The sequence below is a fragment of the Orcinus orca genome, chromosome 18, assembly GCF_937001465.1.
Source record: "Orcinus orca chromosome 18, mOrcOrc1.1, whole genome shotgun sequence".
Taxonomy (NCBI): domain Eukaryota; kingdom Metazoa; phylum Chordata; class Mammalia; order Artiodactyla; family Delphinidae; genus Orcinus; species Orcinus orca.
The window spans coordinates 67,550,219-67,574,746 of record NC_064576.1 but is presented as its reverse complement, the minus strand read 5'-3'; the positions used below and the strand labels follow the sequence as shown (position 1 = coordinate 67,574,746).

Genomic DNA, 24,528 nt, shown 5'->3' with positions numbered 1-24,528 from the left:
AACTTACAGAAAAGTTACAAGCACAGTAGTAAGCAGTTTTTTCCCTGAGCCATTTGAGAGTATTGCTGACATAATGTCCCATCATCCCTGAATATTGTGTTTGTATTCCTTTATATAATTCCTTTATATAATTATTAACATCAGTGTGTTACTACCTTTATATAATTATATATAACAAAAACATTCCTTTATATAATTATTAATATCAATGTGTTACTACCATGTAATTCTCAGACCCCATTAAAATTTTGCTAATTGTCCCATAATGTCCTTTTTAGGAAAATGATCTAGTTCACAACGTTTATGTTATAATGTATCTTTAGTCTGCTCAACAGAACAGTTTTTGTTCATTCTTTGTTCAGTCTTTGTTCATTCTCTGTCTCCCATACCTGGCTAATAACCCTGTTGGGTGGACACACTCCTCACCTCTCTAGGACTTTGACACCATGTTGCCTGGTTATGCTCCTGACTCAGCTGAGGGCTCTGCCACCCTGCTGGCCACTGCAGCTCCTCACCTCTACCCCTAGTGCAAACCCCTGCCTTGTTTAGCCCTATCTGTTAGCTTTATAAATTTTCAGGAAGGCAGGAGGAATAGTAAGAGGAAAAGAGCTTCATTTCTTTGTTTTATTTTATTGTTTTTATTTTTTTGTTTTATTTTTTTGTTTAATGCCAGCTTTATTGAGATATAATTCACATATATTCAATTCACCCATTTAAAATTTATAATCCAAGGGTTTTAGTATATTCACAGGTATATGCAACTATCAACACAGTGAATTTTAGAACATTTTTACCATCTCAGAAAAGAAACCTTGCACCCTTTAGCTCTCAACTTTTTATTCTCTCACTCCTTACCCCATTTCTAAGCAATCACTAACCTTTCTGATTCTATAGATTTGCCTATTCTGGACATTTCATATAAATTTTGAAATTGGGAAATGATGGGTCCCTTTAATTTCCACATAAATTTTAGGATCAACTTGCCAGTTTCTGAAAAAAAGACAACACACCCACACAAAACAACAACAATAATAACAAAACCCAACTGTGATCTTGATAGAGATTGTGTTGAATCTTTTATTTGGAGAATCTTACCAACTACACAATATTAAGTCCTCCAATCCATGAACATGGGATGTCTTTACATTTATTCGTGTCTTCTTAATTTCTTTCAAAGAGGATTTGTACTTTTTGCCATAAGTCAAATGCCAGAAATCTTGACTTCTTTTGTTAAACTTATTCTCTAGTATTTTATTATTTTTGATGCTGTCATAAATAGAGTTGTTTATAAATGTTATATTCGGATTTTCTTTGCTAGTGTATACAATGGATTTTTATGTTATGATTCTGTATCCTGCAATCTTGCTGAAAATACTAGCACTAATAGTTTTATCTAGAATCTCCAGTATAATGTTGAACAGAACATTAGCACAGGTATCCTTGTCTTGTTACTGATCTTAGGGGGAACGCTTTCAGTCTTTTAGCATTAAATGTGTTGTTATCTGTGAGTTTTTCATTGATGCTTTTTATCAGATTGGGGAAACTCCATTTTATCCCTACTTTGCTGAACACTTTTTAAAATAAAGGGGTGTTGAATTTTGTCAAATGCCTTTTCTGTGTTTATTAAGATAAGCATTTATTGAGATAATAATATTAACATATTAATTAGTCTAGGTATAGGTTTGTCAATTTTGATCTTTACAAAGAATCAGCTTTTGTTTTTGTTGTGTTTTCTCTATTGTTTTTCTTATTCTCTATTTCAATACTTTTTCCTGTAATTCTTAGTGTTTTCTTCCTTCTGCTTGTTTTATGTTTAGTTTGTTCTTTTGTTATCCAATGTCATAAGGTGGAAGACTTGGTTGTTGATTTGATGTCTTTTTTAATATAAACACTTACAGTGTTGCCTCTGAGTACTGCTTTACCTGCTTATGTTTTGGCATTTGTGCCTTTATTGTCATTCATCTCAAAACATTTTATAATTTCCCTTTTGACTTCTTTTTGACACATTTTTATTTAGCAATTTGTTTATTTCCATAATATTTTTGAATTTCTGAAATTTCTATTATTGATTTCTAATTTGATTCCATTTTGGTCAAAGAAGGTACTTAGTATTATATTTACCCTTGTAAATTTAATCAGGTTTGATTTATGGCTTAACATTGCTCTATCCAATGTTTGATGTACACTTAAGAGTTATGTATATTCTGCTGTTGTGGGGTGTAGTGTTATAGAGATATCTTTTAGGTCTGATCACTTTATAGTGTTGTTCAACTTTTATGTTTCTTTGTTGACTTCTGCCTAGTTGTTCTATCCACTGTTCGACTTGGGAATTGAAGTTATCAACTATTAATCTTAACTTGTCTTAATGTTTCTTCCTTCATTTCTGTCAAGTTCTTCTTCATGTATTTTGGTGCTTGGTTGTTAGATGCACATATGTTATTATCTTCTTGGTGGATTGATTCTTTTATTATTATTAAATGTCACTCTGCCTCTAGTAACATATTTTGTTTAAAGTCTGTTTTCGCTTAGTACAGCAACTCCAGCTTTCTTGTGGATTGTTGATAAATTTTCCCTTTTACTTTGAATCGATTTTTGACTTTGAATCTAGAGTATGCCTCCTATAGACAATACATTGTTAGATCTTGTTTTATTATCCAGTCTAATACCATCTGCCTTTTGAGATTGTTTTTCCATTCACCTTTAATGTTACTGATATAGTTGGATTTACATCTGTCGTTCTGTCTGTTACCTATGTCTCATGATCTTTTTAATTCCTTTATTCTTTACTGCTTTCTTTTGCATTAAATGAATATTTTCTATTGTAGCATTTTCCTATCTTTAATGAATTTTTTAACTCTATTTCTTTTACTTATTTACTTAGTGGTTGCTATAGGACTTAACCATTTAAATTTTAACTTATCAGAATCAACTTCAGATTTATACTAACTTAATTCCAGTGAGATATAGAAATGTCACTTCTTATAGATGTATTTTTTCTTCTTTTTTGTGATATAGTTATACGTAGTACATATTACAATGTTGGTTACAAACCCAACATTACATTATTATAATTATTACTTTATATAGTTGAATGTCTTATAAGGAAGCTGAGAGAAGAAAATCAACTGTATGTTTATAGCTTTTGTTATATTAACCTAATTTTCATTTACGGATTTCCTCATTTGTTCATTTATCACCTGGACTGATTTCCTTAGCTCAATATAGCTTTCCCACTCACCTCCTTTGTGTTGTTATTAGCAAATACATTACATTTTTATGTTATAGGCAAAACCATACTTTATATACACATTATCTTATAAAATTGCTTTGAAATCTGTTAAGAGGGAAAAAGGAGAATAAATATGCATTTATACCATCTTTTATAACCACATGACTACTGGTGCTCTTTGTTTTTCATGTGGATTCAAATTACTGTCACTTTTAGCTTGAAAGACTTCCCTTTGTTATTTCTTGTAAGGTAGGTCAGCTAGCAGTAAATTATCTTAGTTCTTATTTATTTGGGAATGTATCTTATTTTCCTTTTAGATTTGAAAGCTAGATTTGCTGGATATAAATTCTTGGTTGATATTTTTTTCTTTGAGTACTTTGAATGCTTTATTCCTCTGTGTTCTGGCCTCCATTTTTTCAGATGAGAAGTCTGCTGTTGATCTTATTATTGTTCTCTTTTAAGTAAAGAGTCGTTTTTCTTGTGCTGCTTTTAAGATTTTCTCCTTGTCTTGGGCTTTCACCATTACTATGACTTTTCTGTTTGTAGATTTCTTTGCTTTTATCTTTCTTCAAGTTCATGGGCTTCCTGAATAGGTAAATTAATGCTTTTCAATAAATTGGGAACTTATCATCCATTAAATTTTTGAATATTTTGCTTTTCTTTTCTCTTTCTTCTCTGCTTTTGGTATTCTCATTCTTCATACCTTAGTACAGTTAATTGTTTCCCACATTTCTCTGAGGCTCTGATTATTCTTCACTCTCTTTTCTCTCTGGTTTTTGGATTGCATAACCTTTATCTGTTTATCTTATATTTGCTAATTCTTTCTTCTGCTTGTTCAAATATACTGTTGAGACCCTATAGAGAACTTTTCAATTCATTGTACTTTTCAACTCCAGAATTTTCATTTGGATTGTTTTTATAATATCTTTCTCTCTTTTAAAAAAAATACTAAATTTTAATTTTATTGATATTTAAAAATACTAATTCTATTAATATTTTCCCAGGTTTATTGAGAAGTAATTGACTATGTCACTGTATAAGTTTAAGGAGTACAGCATGATGATTTGGTTTACATATATTGTGAAATGATTATTGTAATAGATTCAGCTAACATCTATCAGCTCATATAGATACAATAAAGAAAAGAAAAAAGGTTTTTCTTGTGATTAGAACTCTTAGAATTTATTCTCTTCACTTTCCTATATATCAATATCTATCTCTTAATTGATATTCTCTATTTAATGTGACATTGTCATCATAACTATATTTACTTCTCTAATTATGGTTTCCTTTAGTTCTTTGAACATGTTTTTATGGCTGCTTTGAAGTCTTTTTCTGTTAAATCTGACATCTGATTGCTGTCACTAGCAATTTCTGTTGCCTGCTTCTTCTCCCATGTATGGGTCATATTTTCCTGTTTCTATGTCTCTCAGTGTTTGGTTGGGAAATGGACATTTTAGGTAATATATTGCTGCATGTCTGGGTACTACTATCCCCGTCTCCTTTTAGGGCTTATTATTTGTTTATTGACTGGATAGATTACTTTAGTGGGTTTTTTCTTAATTTTAATTTTTTTCTTAAATATTTGCAAGAACTCAGCATTGAAGCTGCAGCCTAGAGTGTTTTCTGAATAAAAATTATAAATATAAATTTTTAAATAGATGTCAGAGAGTTCATATTTTATATTTCTTCTTTGAATGCTTTTAAATTTACTTTTCAAGTAATACATACGTTTCATTTATATGATTTTAGTCTTTGGAAGTTTGCTGAAGTTTGTCTTATGAACCCAAATGTGTGTCCTCTTTGCTAGTTGTTCCATGTGTTCTTGAAAAGAATGTGTATTGTCCTCTTGTTACACATAGTGTTCCATATTGAAATATTATACTGAAATGTTCTATTTTTAAGAAAGCTGAGTCATGTTACTCCTTTGAGTATAATTAGTACAAAATATGGTCATACACGGGTTTTTCTTTAAAAAATTATAATAGCTTTATTAAAGTATAGTTTACATATCATACAATTCACTCATTTTAAGTATACAAGTAAATTATTTTATATAAGCTTACAGAGTTGTGCAAACATCACCTCAATCCACTTTTAGAACATTTCTACCACCCTGGAAAGATCTCACTTGCCAATTCTCAGTCATTCCTCATTCTCATCCCCATCCTATTCAAACCATTTTATATAATAGTTCTCTTTTGGAAAATTCTTCTTAAAATAATAATCCAATAAATATTGATATTTATGCACAAATCTGCTTATTATACCTTAAAAAATATAAGTTTGAAGATTTGGAAGTGATCTGAATACCACAAATGGGATTAAGATAAGACAATTATTTTATGTACATAATGGATTATATGTTTACAGTCATTTAAATTGAATCATATTTTTAAAATATGGTATAATTAATTGTGATGTGAAGTTGTATTGCTACAATTAGCAAAAGTATGAAATAATGATCTTTGTATAACAGACTGAAAAAATTAAGACCATTCTTTTTCCCCAAATAAGACTAGTTTTATTAGACATCTTACATTATATTTCCCCAAAAAGATTTTATAACTTCCAAGAGAATATATTAAACATTTTTGTAAGCAGTATGAACCAAATGAAAGTAAAGGTTTTTTTTTTTTTTTTACCTGATAATGGAATGTACATACAGTTCAGCAGTGTTAAAATGTAGACATGGAGAAGCTATTTACAGTGTTTCACAACACACTTCTCAGTATTTTATTCCAGTCCTTATTTTTAGAAACCATGTACTTGGAGTTCTTAAGCATCATAGATATAATACCCCCAAAAAAAACAAACAAAAAGGGTAAGAAGTATCACTAAACTGCTTCAGACAAATTACTTTTAAAATATAGTAATCATGAGCCAAGGAGAGTGATATCTTTAGTGTTTTGCATGACTTTTTACTTAAATTTACTTAAATTCATTGAATATGATTTAAAAAGTTATATCAGTAATTATTAGTACAGGACTTTCAGCTCAAAAGACTTGCTTGCAAGTTCAATGTGGGGCAAAGGACATGGGTGATTTCATATTCATACTTAATGGTTGCTTTGTTTCTCAAAACAAACAATTCTTTTATACATGCAGTAAATCAAGGAAAAGTGTGCAGCCTCTCTGAAAAGAGCCAAAGAAAAACATTTAAACAGACAAAAACTGAAAAGTGGTAGACTTTAGCAACAGTAGAAAACCAGAGTTTTATGATTGGAGTCCAGAAGGAAGACCAAAATCAAGGAAGATGAAATAGGGTAGTATGTTTTTAATCTTAAACATTAGGGGGTAGATGATTTTACTCTAAATCGTGGATTTTCCCTGAAGAAGGAAAAGTCATTTAAAAGTAGCTTTAAAATGACTTGGGAAAATGAAAATGATTACATTATGATGAATTTTCTCATACAACTTTACAATTCAGAAGACATTTATTAAAGCGTTTCTGTGTACAGAGCACTATTATAGGCATTATGGAAGATGCAAAACTATAAATTATCTTTAAGGATCTTACAGCCAAATAAGGGAGAAAGACATACAAAAGCTGAAAAGTAAAGTTGCATGAAAATATAGTCATGGTATAATCTGTGAACACTGAGTCCTATGTGATCATGGAGAAGGGTTCTGATTGTAAGAACTGGGAAATGCTTGGAAGAGAAGACAGCTTTAAAACCAGTTCGGGGGACTTCCCTTGTAGTGCAGTGGTTAATAATCCGCCTGCCAATGCAGGGGACACAGGTTCAATCCCTGGTCCAGGAAGATCCCACATGCCACAGAGCAACTAAGCCTGTGCACCACAACTACTGAGCCTGTGCTCTAGAGCCTGTGTGCTGCAACTACTGAGCCTGCATGCTGCAATTACTAAAACCTGCGTGCCTAGAGCCCGTGCTCGCACCAAGAGAAGTCACCACAGTGAGAAGCCCGCACAATGCAACAGAGTAGTCCCTGCTCACTGCAACTAGAGAAAGCCCATGCTTAGCAACGAAGACCCGACACTGACATAAATAATTAAATAAATTAATTAAAAAAAAAACAAAACCAACAAAAAATGGTTCAGGGAGGCCCGAGAAGCTTTAAATTCATAAAAATTAAGTGATTTTTGTTTCTTTTGCTGGGGGAAAAATCTGTTTCCCTCTGTTACCTTTCATGAATTCATCCAACAGAAAAACACTCTTGTTTTTTTTTAATCAATTGGTATCCTTTAGCCGGTTTCTTTTACTTATGAGGATGACAATTAGAATTCACAAATAATCTTTTAAAACCTACTATCCAGTTTACAAAATTTCTTGCTTAATTAATTCATTTTTAAAACATTCAACCTGACTTCTGATTTTGTCCATAATGGAATAACTGGTACTAGATGTGCCCTACCACTGTAAATCACTATGAAAATGGGCAAAATACACAAAGCATCCGTTTTTAGACATTTGTCAGTACACATAGCACAGGCCCAAGATCCTTGGGAGGAGGAAAGCATTTTTTTTTTTTTTCATTTTAACATCTTTATTGGAGTATAATTGCTTTACAATGGTATGTTAGTTTCAGGTTCACAACAAAATGAATCAGTTATATATATACATATGTTCCCATATCTCTTCCCGCTTGCGTCTCCCTCCCTCCCACCCTCCCTATCCCACCCCTCCAGGCCGTCACAAAGCACCGAGCTGATCTCTCTGTGCTATGCGGCTGCTTCCCACTAGCTATCTACCTTACGTTTGGTAGTGTATATATGTCCATGCCTCTCTCTTGCTTTGTCACAGTTTACCCTTCCCCCTCCCCATAGCCTCAAGTCCATTCTCTAGTAAGTCTGTGGCTTTATTCCTGTTTCACCCCTAGGTTTTTCATGACATTTTTTTTCTTAAATTCCATATATATGTGTTAGCATACGGTATTTGTCTCAGTTCACTCTGTATGACAGACTCTAGGTCCATCCACCTCATTACAAATAGCTCAATTTCGTTTCTTTTTATGGCTGAGTAATATTCCATTGTATATATGTGCCACATCTTCTTTATCCAGTCATCCGATGATGGACATTTAGGTTGTTTCCATCTCTGGGCTACTGTAAATAGAGCTGCAATGAACATTTTGGTACATGACTCTTTGAATTATGGTTTTCTCAGGCTATATGCCCAGTAGTGGGATTGCTGGGTCATATGGTAGTTCTATTTGTAGTTTTTTAAGGAACCTCCATACTGTTCTCCACAGTGGCTGTATCAATTTACATTCCCACCAACAGTGTAAGAGGGTTCCCTTTTCTCCACACCCTCTCCAGCATTTATTGTTTCTAGATTTTTTGATGATGGCCATTCTGACTGGTGTGAGATATCTCACTGTAGTTTTGATTTGCATTTCTCTAATGATTAGTGATGTTGAGCATTCTTTCATGTGTCTGTTGGTAGTCTGTGTATCTTCTTTGCAGAAATGTCTATTTAGGTCTTCTGCCCATTTTTGGATTGGGTTGTTTGTTTCTTTGTTATTGAGCTGCATGAGCTGCTTGTATATTCTGGAGATTAACCCTTGGTCAGTTGCTTCATTTGCAAATATTTTCTCCCATTCTGAGGCTTGTCTTTTGGTCTTCTTTATGGTTTCCTTCGCTGCGCAAAAGCTTTTAAGTTTCATTAGGTCCCATTTGTTTATTTGTTTTTATTTCCATTTCTCTAGGAGGTGGGTCAAAAAGGAACTTGCTGTGATTTATGTCATAGAGTGTCCTGCTATGTTTTCCTCTAAGAGTTTGATAGTTTCTGGCCTTACATTCAGGTCTTTAATCCATTTTGAGCTTATTTTTGTGTATGGTGTTAGGGAGTGATCTAATCTCATACTTTTACATGTAGCTGTCCAGTTTTCCCAGCATCACTTATTGAAGAGCCTGTCCTTTCTCCACTGTACATTCCTGCCTCCTTTATGAAAGATAAGGTGACCATATGTGCATGGGTTTATCTCTGGGCTTTCTATCCTGTTCCATTGATCTATATTTCTGTTTTTGTGCCAGTACCATACTGTCTTGATTACTGTAGCTTTGTAGTATAGTCTGAAGTCAGGAAGTCTGATTCCTCCATCTCCGTTTTTCGTTCTCAAGATTGCTTTGGCTATTCGGGGTCTTTTGTGTTTCCATGGAAATTGTGAAATTTTTTGTTCTAGTTCTGTGAAAAATGCCAGTGGTAGTTTGATAGGGATTGCATTGAATGTGTAGATTGCTTTGGGTAGTAGAGTCATTTTCACAATGTTGATTCTTCCAATCCAAGAACATGGTATATCTCTCCATCTATTTGTATCATCTTTAATTTCTATCATCAGTGTCTTATAATTTTCTGCATACAGGTCTTTTGTCTCCTTAGGTAGGTTTATTCCTAGATATTTTATTCTTTTTGTTGCAATGGTAAATGGGAGTGTTTTCTTGATTTCACTTTCAGATTTTTCATCCTTAGTGTATAAGAATGCCAGAGATTTCTGTGCATTAATTTTGTATCCTGCTACTTTACCAAATTCATTGATTAGCTCTAGTAGTTTTCTGGTAGCATCTTTAGGATTCTCTATGTATAGTATCATGTCATCTGCAAACAGTGACAGCTTTACTTCTACTTTTCCGATTTGGATTCCTTTTATTTCCTTTTCTTCTCTGATTGCTGTGGCTAAAACTTCCAAAACTATGTTGAATAAGAGTGGTGAGAGTGGGCAACCTTGTCTTGTTCCTGATCTTAGTGGAAACGCTTTCAGTTTTTCACCATGGAGGACAATGTTGGCTGTGGGTTTGTCATATGTGGCCTTTTTTATGTTGAGGAGAGTTCCCTCTATGCCTACTTTCTGCAGGGTTTTTATCATAAATGGGTGTTGAATTTTGTCAAAAGCTTTCTCTGCATCTATTGAGATGATCATATGTTTTTTTTCCTTCAATTTGTTAATATGGTGTATCATGTTGATTGATTTGCATATATTGAAGAATCCTTGCATTCCTGGAATAAACCCCACTTGATCATGGTGTATGATCCGTTTAATGTGGTGTTGGATTCTGTTTGCTAGTATTTTGTTGAGGATTTTTGCATCTATGTTCATCAGTGATATTGGCCTGTAGTTTTCTTTCTTTGTGACATCTTTGTCTGGTTTTGGTATCAGGGTGATGGTGGCCTCATAGAATGAGTTGGGGAGTGTTCCTCCCTCTGCTATATTTTGGAAGAGTTTGAGAAGGATAGGTGATAGCTCTTCTCTAAATGTTTGATAGAGTCCGCCTGTGAAGCCATCTGGTCCTGGGCTTTTGTTTGTTGGAAGATTCTGAATCACAGTTTCAATTTCAGTGCTTGTGATTGCTCTGTTCATATTTTCTATTTCTTCCTGATTCAGTCTTGGCAGGTTGTGTCTTTCTAAGAATTTGTCCATTTCTTCCAGGTTGTGCATTTTATTGGCTTAGAGTTGCTTGTAGTAATCTCTCATGATCTTTTGTATTTCTGCAGTGTCAGTTGTTACTTCTTTTTCATTTCTAATTCTATTGATTTGAGTTTTCTCCCTTTTTATCTTGATGAGTCTGGCTAATGGTTTATCAATTTTGTTTATCCTTTCAAAGAACCAGCTTTTAGTTTTACTGATCTTTGCTATCGTTTCCTTCATTTCCATTTATTTCTGATGATTTTTATGATTTCTTTCCTTCTGCTAACTTTGGGGTTTTTTTGTTCTTCTTTCTCTAATTGCTTTAGGTGCAAGATTAGGTTGTTTATTCGAGGTGTTTCCTGTTTCTTAAGGTAGGATTGTATTGCTATAAAATCCCCTCTTAGAACTGCTTTTGCTGCATCCCATAGATTTTGAGTTGTCGTGTCTCCATTGTCATTTGTTTCTAGGTATTTTTTGATTTCGTCTTTGATTTCTTCAGTGATCACTTCGTTATTAAGTAGTGTATTGTTTAGCCTCCATGTGTTTGTATTTTTTACAGATCTATTCCTGTAATTGATAATCTAGTCTCATAGCGTTGTGGTTGGAAAAGATACTTGATACAATTTCAATTTTCTTAAATTTACCAAGGCTTGATTTGTGACCCAAGATATGATCTATCCTGGAGAATGTTCCATGAGCACTTGAGAAAAATGTATTCTGTTGTTTTTGGATGGAATGTCCTCTAAATATCAATTAAGTCCATCTTGTTTAATGTATCATTTAAAGCTTGTGTTTCCTTATTTATTTTCATTTTGGATGATCTGTCCATTGGTGAAAGTGGGGTGTTAAAGTCCCCTACTATGAATGTGTTACTGTCAATTTCCCCTTTTATGGCTGTTAGTATTTGCGTTATGTATTGAGGTGCTCCTATATTGGGTGCATAAATATTTACAATTGTTATATCTTTTCTTGGATCGATCCCTTGATCATTATGTAGTGTCCTTCTTTGTCTCTTGTAATTGTCTTTATTTTACAGTCTATTTTGTCTGATATGAGAATTGCTACTCCAGCTTTATTTTGGTTTCCATTTGCATGAAATACCTTTTTCCATCCCCTTACTTTCAGTCTGTATGTGTCTCTAGGTCTGAAGTGGGTCTCTTATAGACAGCAAATATATGCATCTTGTTTTTGTATCCATTCAGCCAATCTGTGTCTTTTGGTGGGAGCATTTAGTCCATTTACATTTAAGGTAATTATCGATATGTGTGTTCCCATTCCCATTTTCTTAATTGTTTTGGTTCGTTATTGTAGGTCTTTTCCTTCTTTTGTGTTTCTTGCCTAGAGAAGTTCCTTTAGCAGTTGTTGTAGAGCTGGGTTGGTGGTGCTGAACTCTCTCAGCTTTTGCTTGTCTGTAGAGGTTTTAATTTCTCCATCAAATCTGAATGAGATCCTTGCTGGGTAGAGTAATCTTGGTTGCAGGTTTTTCTCCTTCAGCACTTTCAATATGTCCTGCCACTCCCTTCTGGATTGCAGAGTTTCTGCTGAAAGATCAGCTGTTTACCTTATGGGGATTCCCTTGTGTGTTATTTGTTGTTTTTCCCTTGCTGCTTTTAATATGCTTTCTTTGTATTTAATTTTTGACAGTTTGATTAATATGTGTCTTGGCATATTTCTCCTTGTATTTATCCTGTATGGGACTCTCTGTGCTTCCTGGACTTGATTAACTATTTCCTTTCCCATATTAGGGAAGTTTTCAACTATAATCTCTTCAAATATTTTCTCAGTCCCTTTTTCTCTTCTTCTGGAACCCCTATAATTCGAATGTTGGTGCGTTTAATGTTGTCCCAGAGGTCTCTGAGACTGTCCTCAATGCTTTTCATTCTTTTTTCTTTATTCTGCTCTGCAGTAGTTATTTCCACTATTTTATCTTCCAGGTCACTTATCCGTTCTTCTGCCTCAGTTATTCTGCTATTGAGCCCATGTAGAGTATTTTTAATTTCATTTATTGTGTTGTTCATCATTGTTTGTTTCATCTTTAGTTCTTCTAGGTCCTTGTTAACTGTTTCTTGCATTTTGTCTATTCTATTTCCAAGATTTTGGATCATCTTTACTATCATTATTCTGAATTCTTTTTCAGGTAGACTGCCTATTTTCTCTTCATTTGTTAGGCCTGGTGGGTTTGTATCTTGCTCCTTCATCTGCTGTGTGTTTTTCTGTCTTTTCATTTTGCTTATCTTACTGTGTTTCGGGTCTCCTTTTTGCAGGCTGAAGGTTCGTAGTTTCTGTTGTTTTTTGTGTCTGTCCCCAGTGGCTAAGGTTGGTTCAGTGGGTTGTGTAGGCTTCCTGGTGGAGGGGACTAGTGCCCGTGTTCTGGTGGATGAGGCTGGATCTTGTCTTTCTGGTGGGCAGGTCCACGTCTGGTGGTGTGTTTTGGGGTGTCTGTAGACTTATTATGATTTTGGGCAGCCTCTCTGCTAATGGGTGGGGTTGTGTTCCTGTCTTGCTAGTTGTTTGGCATAGGATGTCCAGCACTGTAGCTTGCTGGTCGTTGAGTGAAGCTGGGTGCTGGTGTTGAGATGGAGATCTCTGGGAGATTTTCGCCGTTTGATATTATGTGCAGCTGGGAGGCCTCTTGTGGACCAGTGTCCTGAAGTTGGCTCTCCCACCTCAGAGGCACAGCACTAACTCCTGGCTGCAGCACCAAGAGCCTTTCATCCACAGGGCTCCTTAATTTGGGATGATTCGTTGTCTATTCATGTATTCCACAGGTGCAGGGTACATCAAGTTGATTGTGGAGCTTTAATCTGCTGCTTCTGAGGCTGCTGGGAGAGATTTCCCTTTCTCTTCTTTTTCTCACAGCTTCCAGGGGCTCAGCTTTGGATTTGGCCCTGCCTGTGCGTGTAGGTCGCCGGAGGGCGTGTGTTCTTTGCTCAGACAGGACGGGGTTACAGGAGCCGCTGATTCGGAGGCTCTGGCTCACTCAGGCCGCGGGGAGGGAGGGGCATGGAGGGCGGGGCGGGCCTGCGGCGGCAGAGGCTGGCGTGACGTTGCCAGCGTGAGGCGCGCCATGCGTTCTCCCGGGGGAGTTGTCCCTGGATCCCGGGACCCTGGCAGTGGCGGGCTGAACAGGCTCCCCGGAAGGGAGGTGTGGAGAGTGACCTGTGCTCGCACACAGGCTTCTTGGTGGAGGCAGCAGGGGCCTTAGCGTCTCATGTCTGTCTCTGGGGTCCGCACTTTTAGCCGCGGCTCGCGCCCGTCTCTGGAGCTCTCTTAAGCAGTGTTCTTAAACCCCTCTCCTCGCGCACCAGGAAACAAAGAGGGAAGAAAAAGTCTCTTGCCTCTCCCGGCGCTCCGACCCGAAGCCGGAGCCTCAGCTCCCAGCCCCACCCGCCCCGGCAGGCGAGCAGACAAGCCTCTCGGGCTGGTGAGTGCCGGTCGGCCCCGATCCTCTGCGCTGGAATCTCCCCGCTTTGCCCTCCGCACCCCTGTTGCTGTGCTCTCCTCCGCAGCCCCGAAGTTCCCCCACTCCGCCACCCGCAGTCTCCGCCCGCGAAGCGGCTTCCTAGTGTGTGGACACTTTTCCTCCTTCACAGCTCCCTCCCGCTGGTGCAGGCCCCGTCCCTATCCTTTTGTCTGTGTTTATTTTCTTCTTTTGCCCTAACCAGGTACGTGGGGAGTTCCTTGCCTTTTGGGAGGTCTGAGTTCTTCTGCCAGCGTTCAGTAGGTGCTCCGTAGGAGTTGTTCCACGCGTAGATGTATTTCTGGTGTATCTGTGGGGAGGAAGGTGATCTCCGCGTCTTACTCTTCTGCCATCTTCCCGGAAGTCGAGGAAAGCATTTTGAGATGAGCTTGTTAATGACCGCAGCTCTCTGGCTGGGGCTAGTATTTTTATTGAGGCATAAAGTAGGTAGAAGCCAGGCATAGCCGGTTGGGCCTGCTGCTCTGAGGTACTGAAACAGCTGGAACTTGTGGGGTAGGGTATCGAAAAGGAGCAAGCTCTTGGGGTAAGGATAGAAGTCTTTGTCAGGGTTCCCGTGTTGAGATGCTGTGAGCCGTCGGTGGAAGATGTTACGAAGAGCAGAAGAGAGATACCAGAGGTCACACAGTTGTTTGAGACTTTGGAGTATCGACCCAATTAGAGAAGGTTTATGCCCACATCCTCGAGTGCTCAGTAATTATTAAACAAATGAGGGACTTTCTTGGCGGTCCAGTGGTTAGGGCTCTGCCCTTCCACTGCAGGGGGCATGGGTTTGATCCCTGGTCGGGGAACTAGGATCCATCATGCCCCATGGCATGACCAAAACCAAAACCAAAACCAACGAATGACACTAGTGGTGTAGACAATTCAGGGGTTTCCTCTATTAGATTATAATTATTCACACATTTTCCCCCTCAAATCATTTCTAAAAAGTGTATCTTTTATCATTCTATGATATTGATTGCTTTTGCAATTTAATTTTTGAAACTTTCAACCTACCAAAATATCCATTCTTCTGTGCAACTACATGCATGTTAAAAAACATCTTTGGGGAGTTCCCTAGTTGCCTAGTGGTTAGGATTCCAGGCTTTCACTGCCGTGGCTCGGGTTCAATCCCTGGTCAGGGAACTGAGATCCTGCAAGCTTCGTGGCACAGCCAAAAAAAACAAAAACGAAAAAAACAACTTTTCTTACATTAGAAGAATGAGTTACATAAAATTACTTGATATTTGTAAATGATTGCTTAATTTGGTATAAGTAGTTTATTAACATTATGTTTAATATTTCTCTTAGATATTGGTTTGTATTAGTGATGTGTTTCTCTTGTTCAGTATTTGAAATATTGCAGTAATTATAGTGCTGGTACTTGGCACTTCTGCTAATTTGATATGTCATTGTTATAACTTTTTAAGATTTGATTGGTTGAGTCATTTTCAACTATGTTGAAGCACTGACTTCACTTCTTGCATTGAAATACTCTATGCTAATCTATTTGCCCTTTGTTGGCATGCTTGTGACTGTAACCTTTTATTTTCCTCTACATTCTTTCTTATTAGGATCTGGTAATAATGATTGTAGGGCATGTGATTGAATAAAATTCAATAATATATTGAATAATTGTTATATTCAAGGAACTGTTCTAAAGCTTTGGGGATTAAGCTTATACTTTATTTAAGAGAATAATTGTATCTGTAAATGTTTATAATTAAAAGTTGACATGTATACCACAAAAGAAACATAATGCAAATACTATTAACGTTTTGGGGAAGGATGATTAATTCCAGCTGCAGAAGATTTAGGAACTCTTCATAGAGAAGGAAATTTTTCAGGGTTCTTGAAAAAAATAAGTAATGCAGAGGGTGAGCAGGACGTGATGATAGAATGTGAGACAGTGGGCATGACTGAAGGGATAGAAGCAAGGGAGTACAGGATGTGTTTATGGATTGATCCATAATCAGGCATGGCTTCATGGGAGAATACAGAGTAGATGGTGTGATTTATGGTAGAATGCGAGGGTGATTATCATAGGTTGAAACCAAGTTATTGAAGGTTTTGAATATCAAAGCAATGAATTTGGATTTTCCAGTCATGTGGAATTATCAAAAAATTTGTAGCAAGAGAATGGTTTGATCCTATATATGTATTTTCCTTGAGTAGTTTGGAGATATTAGAGTTTGAATGATTATTTTTTAATGAATTCAGATGGATTATTTATTTGTTTTGAGGAGAAAATCATTGTACAATATACAAGTGGCAACCTTCTCTTAATTATACATCAGAAAATATGATTCCTTGAATATTGGAATGTCATTACTATGTTAATATCAGCATCATTTGTCACATAATGATTCTGGGGAAAGCAATAGCTTTTGTCAAATATATTTTATTCTAACCTAAATTCAATGAAAAAATGGCTATATCCTTGACATTGGTGAAGTTTTCAGAGATTAGTGTTAGAAAAATAACATGCCTCTGCTCATATAACAATTAGATAAACTTAATTTTTTTGAGTTTAGTGGTGTTGTGGCACATTTTCTCATATTTGTGTTAAGTAATTCTAGTTTGGGTAATTAAAGTTCTGCTCAATGAGACTTTGCCTCAATAGGAACTATGTCAGTTATCTGAATTACACTGTCATCAGTGCAATATGCCATTACCATAACATTTATGGTAAATGTTTTATGAGTAACATTTAAGAAAAAAATTAGTAAAGAAAATGTATAATATTAAGTAGAAAAGGAAGTAGTAATAATAGCAGCTACCATTTTGCTTTAAAAGTACCAGGTATTGTTCATAGTGCTTTATTTATATTATTTTATGTGTTGGTTGTGTAGCAGATGAGAGGCAGATAACTTGTGGGTGATTATCTATAGGTGACAGAGTTGGGATACAAACTCAAGTCTAATTGGTTTTGAAGTTACGGCTTTTAACTATATTGTACTGTACTGTTTTTTTAAATTTTTTAAAGCTTTTTGTCCAGTTTTATTGAAATACAATAGATATATAACATTTCTTAGTTTAAAGTCTACAACATAATGATTTGATATGTGTATATATTGCAAAATGATTTATCACAATAAGGCTAATTAACAAATCCATCACCTCACAAAGTTATAATTTTTTTTGTGTGTTAAGAACTTTTAAAATATACTTTCCTAGGAACTTTCAAATATAGTACTGTTAACTATAACCAACATGCTGTGCATTATATACCCAGCATTTATTCATCTTATAACTAGAAGTGTGTACTTTTTGACCACCTTCACCCATTTTTCCCACCCCCTCCCCCCTTGTCTCTGGCAATCACCAGTTTGTTCTCTGTTATCTAGAGCTCGATTTTTAGATTCCACAGATAAGTGATGTTTGTCCTTCTCTGACTTATTTCACTTGGCATAATGCCCTCAAGGTCCATCCATGTTGTTTCAAATTTCAAGATGTCCTTTTTTTATAGCTGAATACTTAATACCATCTTTTCTTTATTCATTCATCCATCAATGGATACTTAGTTTGCTTCCATGTCTTGGCTATTGTAAATAACTTTTCAGTGAACATGGGGGTGCATATATCTTTTTGAGTTAGTGTTCTTGTTTTCTTCAGATAAATATCCAGAAGTGGAATTGCTGGATCATGTGGAAGTTTTGTTTTTAATTTTTTGAGGAACCTCCATACTTGTTTCCATAGTGGATGCAATAACTCACTCATCAACTCTGGTTTTCTTTGTTTGTTTGTTTGTTTGTTTGTTTTTTGCGGTACGCAGGCCTCTCACTGTTGTGGCCTCTCCCGTCACGGAGCACAGGCTCCGACCGCGCAGGCTCAGCGGCCATGGCTCACAGGCCCAGCCGCTCTGCGGCATGTGGGATCTTCCTGGACCGGGGCACGAACCTGTGTCCCCTGCATTGGCAGGCGGACTCTCAGCCACTGCGCCCAGGGAAGCCCTCACTCATCAACTTTTAATTGAGCTTTCGGGCTTCCCTGGTGGCGCAGGGAAGGGCGTACCGCAAAAAAAAAAAAAGATCCTTAACTTAATTGAGCTTTCAAAGAAAACAAAGATGGCTATGCCAGTCTTTACCCATGATGGGCTGTTTAACAGGGAGAATAAGTAAAATGTCAGAAGCTTAGCAATATATAACAATAGGTTAGAGTCAATTTGAAATTTGTAAGCTGCTCTTGAAGCTCCTCTGGAAATTCTAGGTGGTATAGCATGGTGAACTGTGAAACTTGTCTAATTGTAGGCATCAATTAAATATGGTTACCTCCAGCATGAATTCTGGTTACAAGCAGAGACTTTGGTGTATCTAAATCTTTGAAAAGAATTTCAGATTTAAATTCTTCAAAATTGTAGATATAACAGTGTGTGTGGTCTAAAAACAATTTTCATCTACTTTTTTGTAAAGTGTGTTTTACTATCTATGTTATTTACCTGCATTCTTCTCCAAAGGGTTGGATGCTTATATCTCTCTGTTAAAAACAGTACATATGACAGCTCATCAGAATTAGGAAGTCGTGAAATTTGATGCCCTCTTACTTCGACATGTTAACAGACAATTTGAGGATTATATAACATATTTAATGTTTTTACATGCTTCCTTTTTAGAGAAATTCTGAAATACATTTATTTATACTTTTAATTTCTATTTCCTAGACTTTTTTTTTTTTTTTTTGGTGGTACGTGGGCCTGTCAACTGCTGCAGCCTCTCCCGTCGCGGAGCACAGGCTCCGGCCGCGCAGGCTCAGCGGCCATGGCTCACAGGCCCAGCCGCTCCGCGGCATGTGGGATCTTCCCGGACCAGGACACGAACCCGTGTCCCCCGCATCGTCAGGCGGACTGTCAACCACTGTGCCACCAGGGAAGCCCTCCTAGACATTTTGATACTAATACTAATAATTATTTTTTGTTCCATAAGCCGGGGGTCCCCAACCCCTGGGCCACAGACCGGTAGCCGTCCATGGCCTGTTAGGAACACGGCCGCACAGCAGGAGGTGAGCGGCGGGCTACTGAGTGAAGCTTTATCTGTATTTACAGCCGCTGCCCATCGCTCCCATTACTGCCTGAGCTCCGCCTCCTGTCAGATCAGTGTCGGCATTAGATTCTCATAGGAGCAAGAACCCTACTGTGAACTGTGCATGTGAGGGATCTAGGCTGTGCGCTCCTTATGGGAATCTAATGCCTGATGATGAGGTGGAGCTGAGGCGGTGATGCTAGCGCTGGGGAGCTGCTGCAGATACAGATTCTCACTAGCAGAGAGGTTTGACTGCACAGAGATCATAATAAACAATTGCTTGCAGACTCATATCAAAACCCTATCAGTGAGTGGCAGGTGAAAACAAGCTCAGGGCTCCCACTGATTCTGCATTATGGTGAGTTGTGTAATTATTTCATTATATATTACAATGTAGTAATAATAGAAATAAAGTGCACAATAAATGTAATGCAGTTGAATCATCCTGAAACCATTCCCTGACCCCTGTTCCATGGAAAAATTGTCTTCCATGAAACCGGTCCCTAGTGCCAAAAAGGTTGGGGACCACTGCCATAAGCATAGAATTTCATTTAGCAAAATAAATTCTTAAAATATAGATTTATTTTGAAAGCTCATAAAAGGAGAGTTAACATTACCTTTTATGTTTTAAATTAATATGGAAGACGGTAATCTAAGCATATTTTAAGCAAGCAAGTAATCTAATTTGCCATGTTTTTGCTGGTGTCGCTCATATTTTAGGATACATTTTTAAATTTAAAATGCTTCATTATTAGTGAACACTGTAGCATGTTGTTTAGATTCACTATTTCATGCATTTCACTGTTGGGACAAAAATTTGTGAGTAAACATTATTAATATGAATTCATGTTCGAAGAATGAATATCTGTTGCAGCTGAAAAGAATCAACCTATTAGCAATACCGTATTTAAAGGATTCTTATTACACCAGCATAAAATCATCTAATGGGGCTATTTATATTTGATTTACTAGTTGAAGAATAATTTTTGTATAAATTTGTCAGAAATGCCCATATTTTATTTTAAAAAATTACCAATAAGCAAAGTCTGTAATTAGGAAGCAAAATCTCCTCTGGGAAGCGGTGCTAAAATAAACAAAACAAAACAAAACAAAAAAATCAAAAACTGTAGCATCAGAATAATCTGATCGTTGGATACATGCTTCATGAGTAAAATGTTTTATAAGATACTTGGGGATAGTGTTAGGATAGACCTACCTTATATTGACTTATGCTTCATAATGAACAATATTTCTGGTGAAGCCGTTAGATATTTCCCACTGGCCCTAGCTACAACAAAACAATTGGAAAAGCAACAGTTATGGATGATAATAAAGATATCTGAAGTATGCACACCCAGTTCAGACCCTTTTGTGTAATCTTAATTCTTCTACTCATGATCTCATCTATAGTTTGCTATATAAATTTCTCTACAGAACTTCCTTTTTTCTTTTTACTTTTTTGACTTTTAAAAATTAAGATATTGATATGTAACATTATATTAGTTTCAGGTGTACAACATGATGATTGGATATTTGAATATATTGCAACATGATCACAATAAGTCTAGTTAACATTCATCACCATACATAGTTACAAATTTTTTTCTTGTAATGAGACCTTTTAAAATCTGTTCTTTTAGCAACTTTCAAATATATCATACAGTGTTGTTAACTATAATCGCCATGCTGTGTATTACATTCCCATGATTTACTCATTTTATAACTGGAAGTTTGTACCTTTTGACCCCCTTCATCCATTTTGCCACCCCCCTCCTCCTTGTCTCTGGCAACCACCTATCTGTTCTCTGTATCTATGAGTTCGTTGTTTTATTATTATTATTTTTAGGTTCCACACACAAGTGGGATCATATGATATTTGTCTTTTTCTGTCTGACTTATTTCACTTTGCATAATGCCCTTAAGGTCCATGCATGTTGTTGTAAATGGCAAGATATCATTCTTTTTTTTATGGCTGAATAACATTTCAATGTACATATATACCACTTTTTCTTTGTTCATTCATTTATCCGTGGACATCCTTGCCATTCTCTGCATTTCTATACATCCTCACCAACATTTGACATCTCTTGTTTTTCTGATAATACCCATTCTAACAGGAGTGGGGTGATACTTCATTGTGGTTTTGATTCGCATTTCTCTGATGGTTAGTGATGTTGAGCACCTTTTCATGTACTTTTGGGCCATCTGTGTCTTATGTCTTTTTCAGAAAAATGTTCACATCTTCTGCACATTTCTTAAATGAATTGTTTCTTTGCTGTTGAGTTGTATGAGTTCTTTTTATATTTTATATATTAACCCCTTATCAGATACATGATTTGCAAATATTCTCTCCTAGTTGGTAGGTTTCCTTTTCATTTTGTTGATGGTTTCCTTTGTTGCTGTGCAGAAGCTTTGTAGTTTGATATAGTCCCACTTGTTAATTTTTGCTTTTGTTGCCGTTGCTTTTGATGTCAAATTTAAAAATAAATTCCTTAGTTTAAGGTAGCTCTACTAAGCTAGAACATATGTTGCTCTTTTTCCAGTTGTTATTCCCATCATTTACACATTGTTTTTCTTAGTAAAATATCATCAACATAAGGAGGCATCACTTCTCTACTTGATTGTACTACAATTTGCTTTTGGGTTATCCAGCTCCTGTAATCTTTCATTATTTGGTCAGCTTCCCCTGTGTCTCAATGTTCTGTATACTCTTCCCCCAAATTCCCTCAGCTAAATAATTTTATTTCTATAAATTAACTCATTTGTTTTACTCCTCTAAAATAATTAATTGTGCTTTTGATCATTGGCTCACAAAATAAGTCAAAATTCTAATGTATTTGTGAAATTTTACTTTTAAAAGATTGAGTTAGAAACAAATGTTGGGATTGACATATACACACTGCTATATATAAAATAGAGAACTAATAAGGACCTACAGTAGTATAGCTCAGGGAACTACTCTCATTATTCTGTAGTAAGTCCCACATACGAATGAGTTCTGTTCTGAGAGCTCTTTTGTAAATCTGATTTGTTCATAAGTCCAACAAAGTTAGCCTAGTTACCCAGCTTACACAGTCGGTTATATAGTACTGTACTGGAATAGGTTTATAATACTTTTCACACAAATAATACATAAAAAAAACAAACACAAAAAATAAAGAAAACATTTTTAATCTTACAGTAGAGTACCTTGAAAAGTATAGTAGTACAGTACAACAGCAGACATACAGGGGCTGGCATCGAGTGAACAGGCAGGAAGAGTTACTGACTGGAGGAGGGAGATGGTAGAGCTGAAGGATCGTCAACAATAGGAGATGTTTGCTTCCGGATATCCTGGGCTTAAAATAAAGATACTGTACTACTGCACTCCATATGGTACTGCACAGTAAAGTACACAAAAGCACAACCACTTGTAGAGGATGCACCCACGTGACAGTGTACGCCAGACACGTGAATTAACTTAAGTGATTGGATATGCGAACACAGTTCACATCTTTGAAAGCTCACAATTTGAAGGTTCATATGTAGGGGACTTACTGCAATGACCTATATGGGAAAAGAATCTACAAAGGAGTGGATGTAGATATATGTATAACGGTTTCACTTTGCTATACAGCATAAACTAACACAAATTTTTTTTTTTTTTTTTTGCCGTACGCGGGCCTCTCACTATTGTGGCCTCTCCCGTTGTGGAGCACAGGCTCCGGACACGGAGGCTCAGCGGCCATGGCTCACGGGCCCAGCCGCTCCGCGGCATGTGGGATCTTTCCGGGCACGAACCCGTGTCCCCTGCATTGGCAGGCGGACTCTCAACCACTGCGCCACCAGGGAAGCCCTAACACAACATTTTAAATTAAGTATACTCCAGTAAAAATTTTAAAAAATTAGCATCCAAAAAAACCCAAATTTTAAACATTTTGAGCATTTATGATTTTACTGAAATACATATTAAAATAGTTGTTTTACAGTACTAAGGCAACCAGTGAAGAAGGCAGTCAGCTGGATTTTATATTGCAGTATTATTACCTAATATAGTTAACTCATAATTTCATTAAAATATTTTTAAAAAGAATTTTTTGTTTCAATTTCCTATTGTAATTGTCATCTATTCTTTAGGGGTTTAACATGGCCATCATGATTTTTTTGTGGAGTAGCATTGATATTCACTATCTAGATAAACTTTTTGTAGTAAAGACATATTTTTGTGAATAAACATTTTTTTAGTCTCAAATGATAACCATTATAGCCATTTCTATATTAGTAATTCATGTGCCAGCCACTACTTACTTCTATAAATACTTTTGAAACTGTTAACAAGCAAAATTAAATTTATGTTTTGAATTATTAAAGTAAAATCCTATTTACATTTAGTATCATCTGGCTTTATAATATTCTAATAAAATTATTTTATAAATAATCAAAAACTTAATAAAGATCAGCTTGTGCTTTGTGACCACCTAGAGGGGTGGAATAGGGAGGAAGGGTGGGAGGGTGACGCAAGAGGGAGGAGATATGGGGATATATGTATATGTATAGCTGATTCACTTTGTTATATAGCAGAAACTAACACACCATTGTAAAGCAATTATACTCCAATAAAGATGTTATAAAAAATAAATAAAATAAGATAAAAACGTTCTACACACACACAAAAACACTTAATAAAATGAGAATATGAAGATCTGAGCATGTTTATTAGCATAATAAAATTTAACTCATAGAACTGAAGTGAGAATAACAAAATAATGTAATACCACTGACTAGTGCCTGACACTTGGGTCACAACAAATTATTATGTTTCTCTTCTTTAAATGTTTAAAATGTTTCTCTTCTTTAAAACTTGAGAGTTTTATTATGTTGCATTTAAAGAGTGTTTAATTTAGTTTTGTTTTTTCAGAGCACCTTCAAGTTTAAATCTGAGAGTGATATTCATTTGGCAGAACATCATAAACAGGTTCTGTATGATGGGAAACTTGCAAGTAGTATCGCATTTACATATAACGCTAAGGCCACGGATGCTCAGTTGTGCCTGGAATCATCACCAAAGGAAAATGCATCGATTTTTGTGCATTCCCCACATGCTCTAATGCTCCAGGTGGGTGAATAGTAGCTTAGTCTTCATGTTCTCCTCAGCACTGTGTCTTTATTTTACATATTAAACATTGCTCATCTAGAAATCTCCAGTTGCTCTTTGTTTTTCTTTTTTGGTTTTCTAGTTCTTTGAATGATGTTTTTGCCTTCTGCTTTTTTGGCAATATATTTTACCTTGGACTTGTCTCCTTAGTAGAAAATCTTTTTTTTCTGTTATATGTTCTATATCCTTTGAAATAAAATCAGTGAATTAGCTAAATAGATAATTGCAGATATTAAAAAATACTTTGCTTTAATAATGTGTAACTCCCTAACATAAAAATTGCCTGAGTGTCTTTACATCCATGAGTCTCTTATTCTAA

At 36.0% G+C, this 24,528-nt stretch overlaps 1 protein-coding gene across 5 annotated transcripts in view; it reads left to right on the top strand.

Moving 5' to 3' along the window:
• NBEA (neurobeachin) overlaps nucleotides 1–24,528 on the top strand; it is a 629,334-nt gene that overhangs the window by 91,597 nt on the left and 513,209 nt on the right. For all 5 annotated transcript variants that reach the window (XM_049701354.1, XM_033410053.2, XM_049701353.1 and 2 more), the window contains exon 9: nucleotides 23,973–24,170. In XM_049701354.1, coding sequence (XP_049557311.1) covers nucleotides 23,973–24,170 — 198 coding nt within the window. The remainder of the gene's footprint in view (nucleotides 1–23,972; nucleotides 24,171–24,528) is intronic.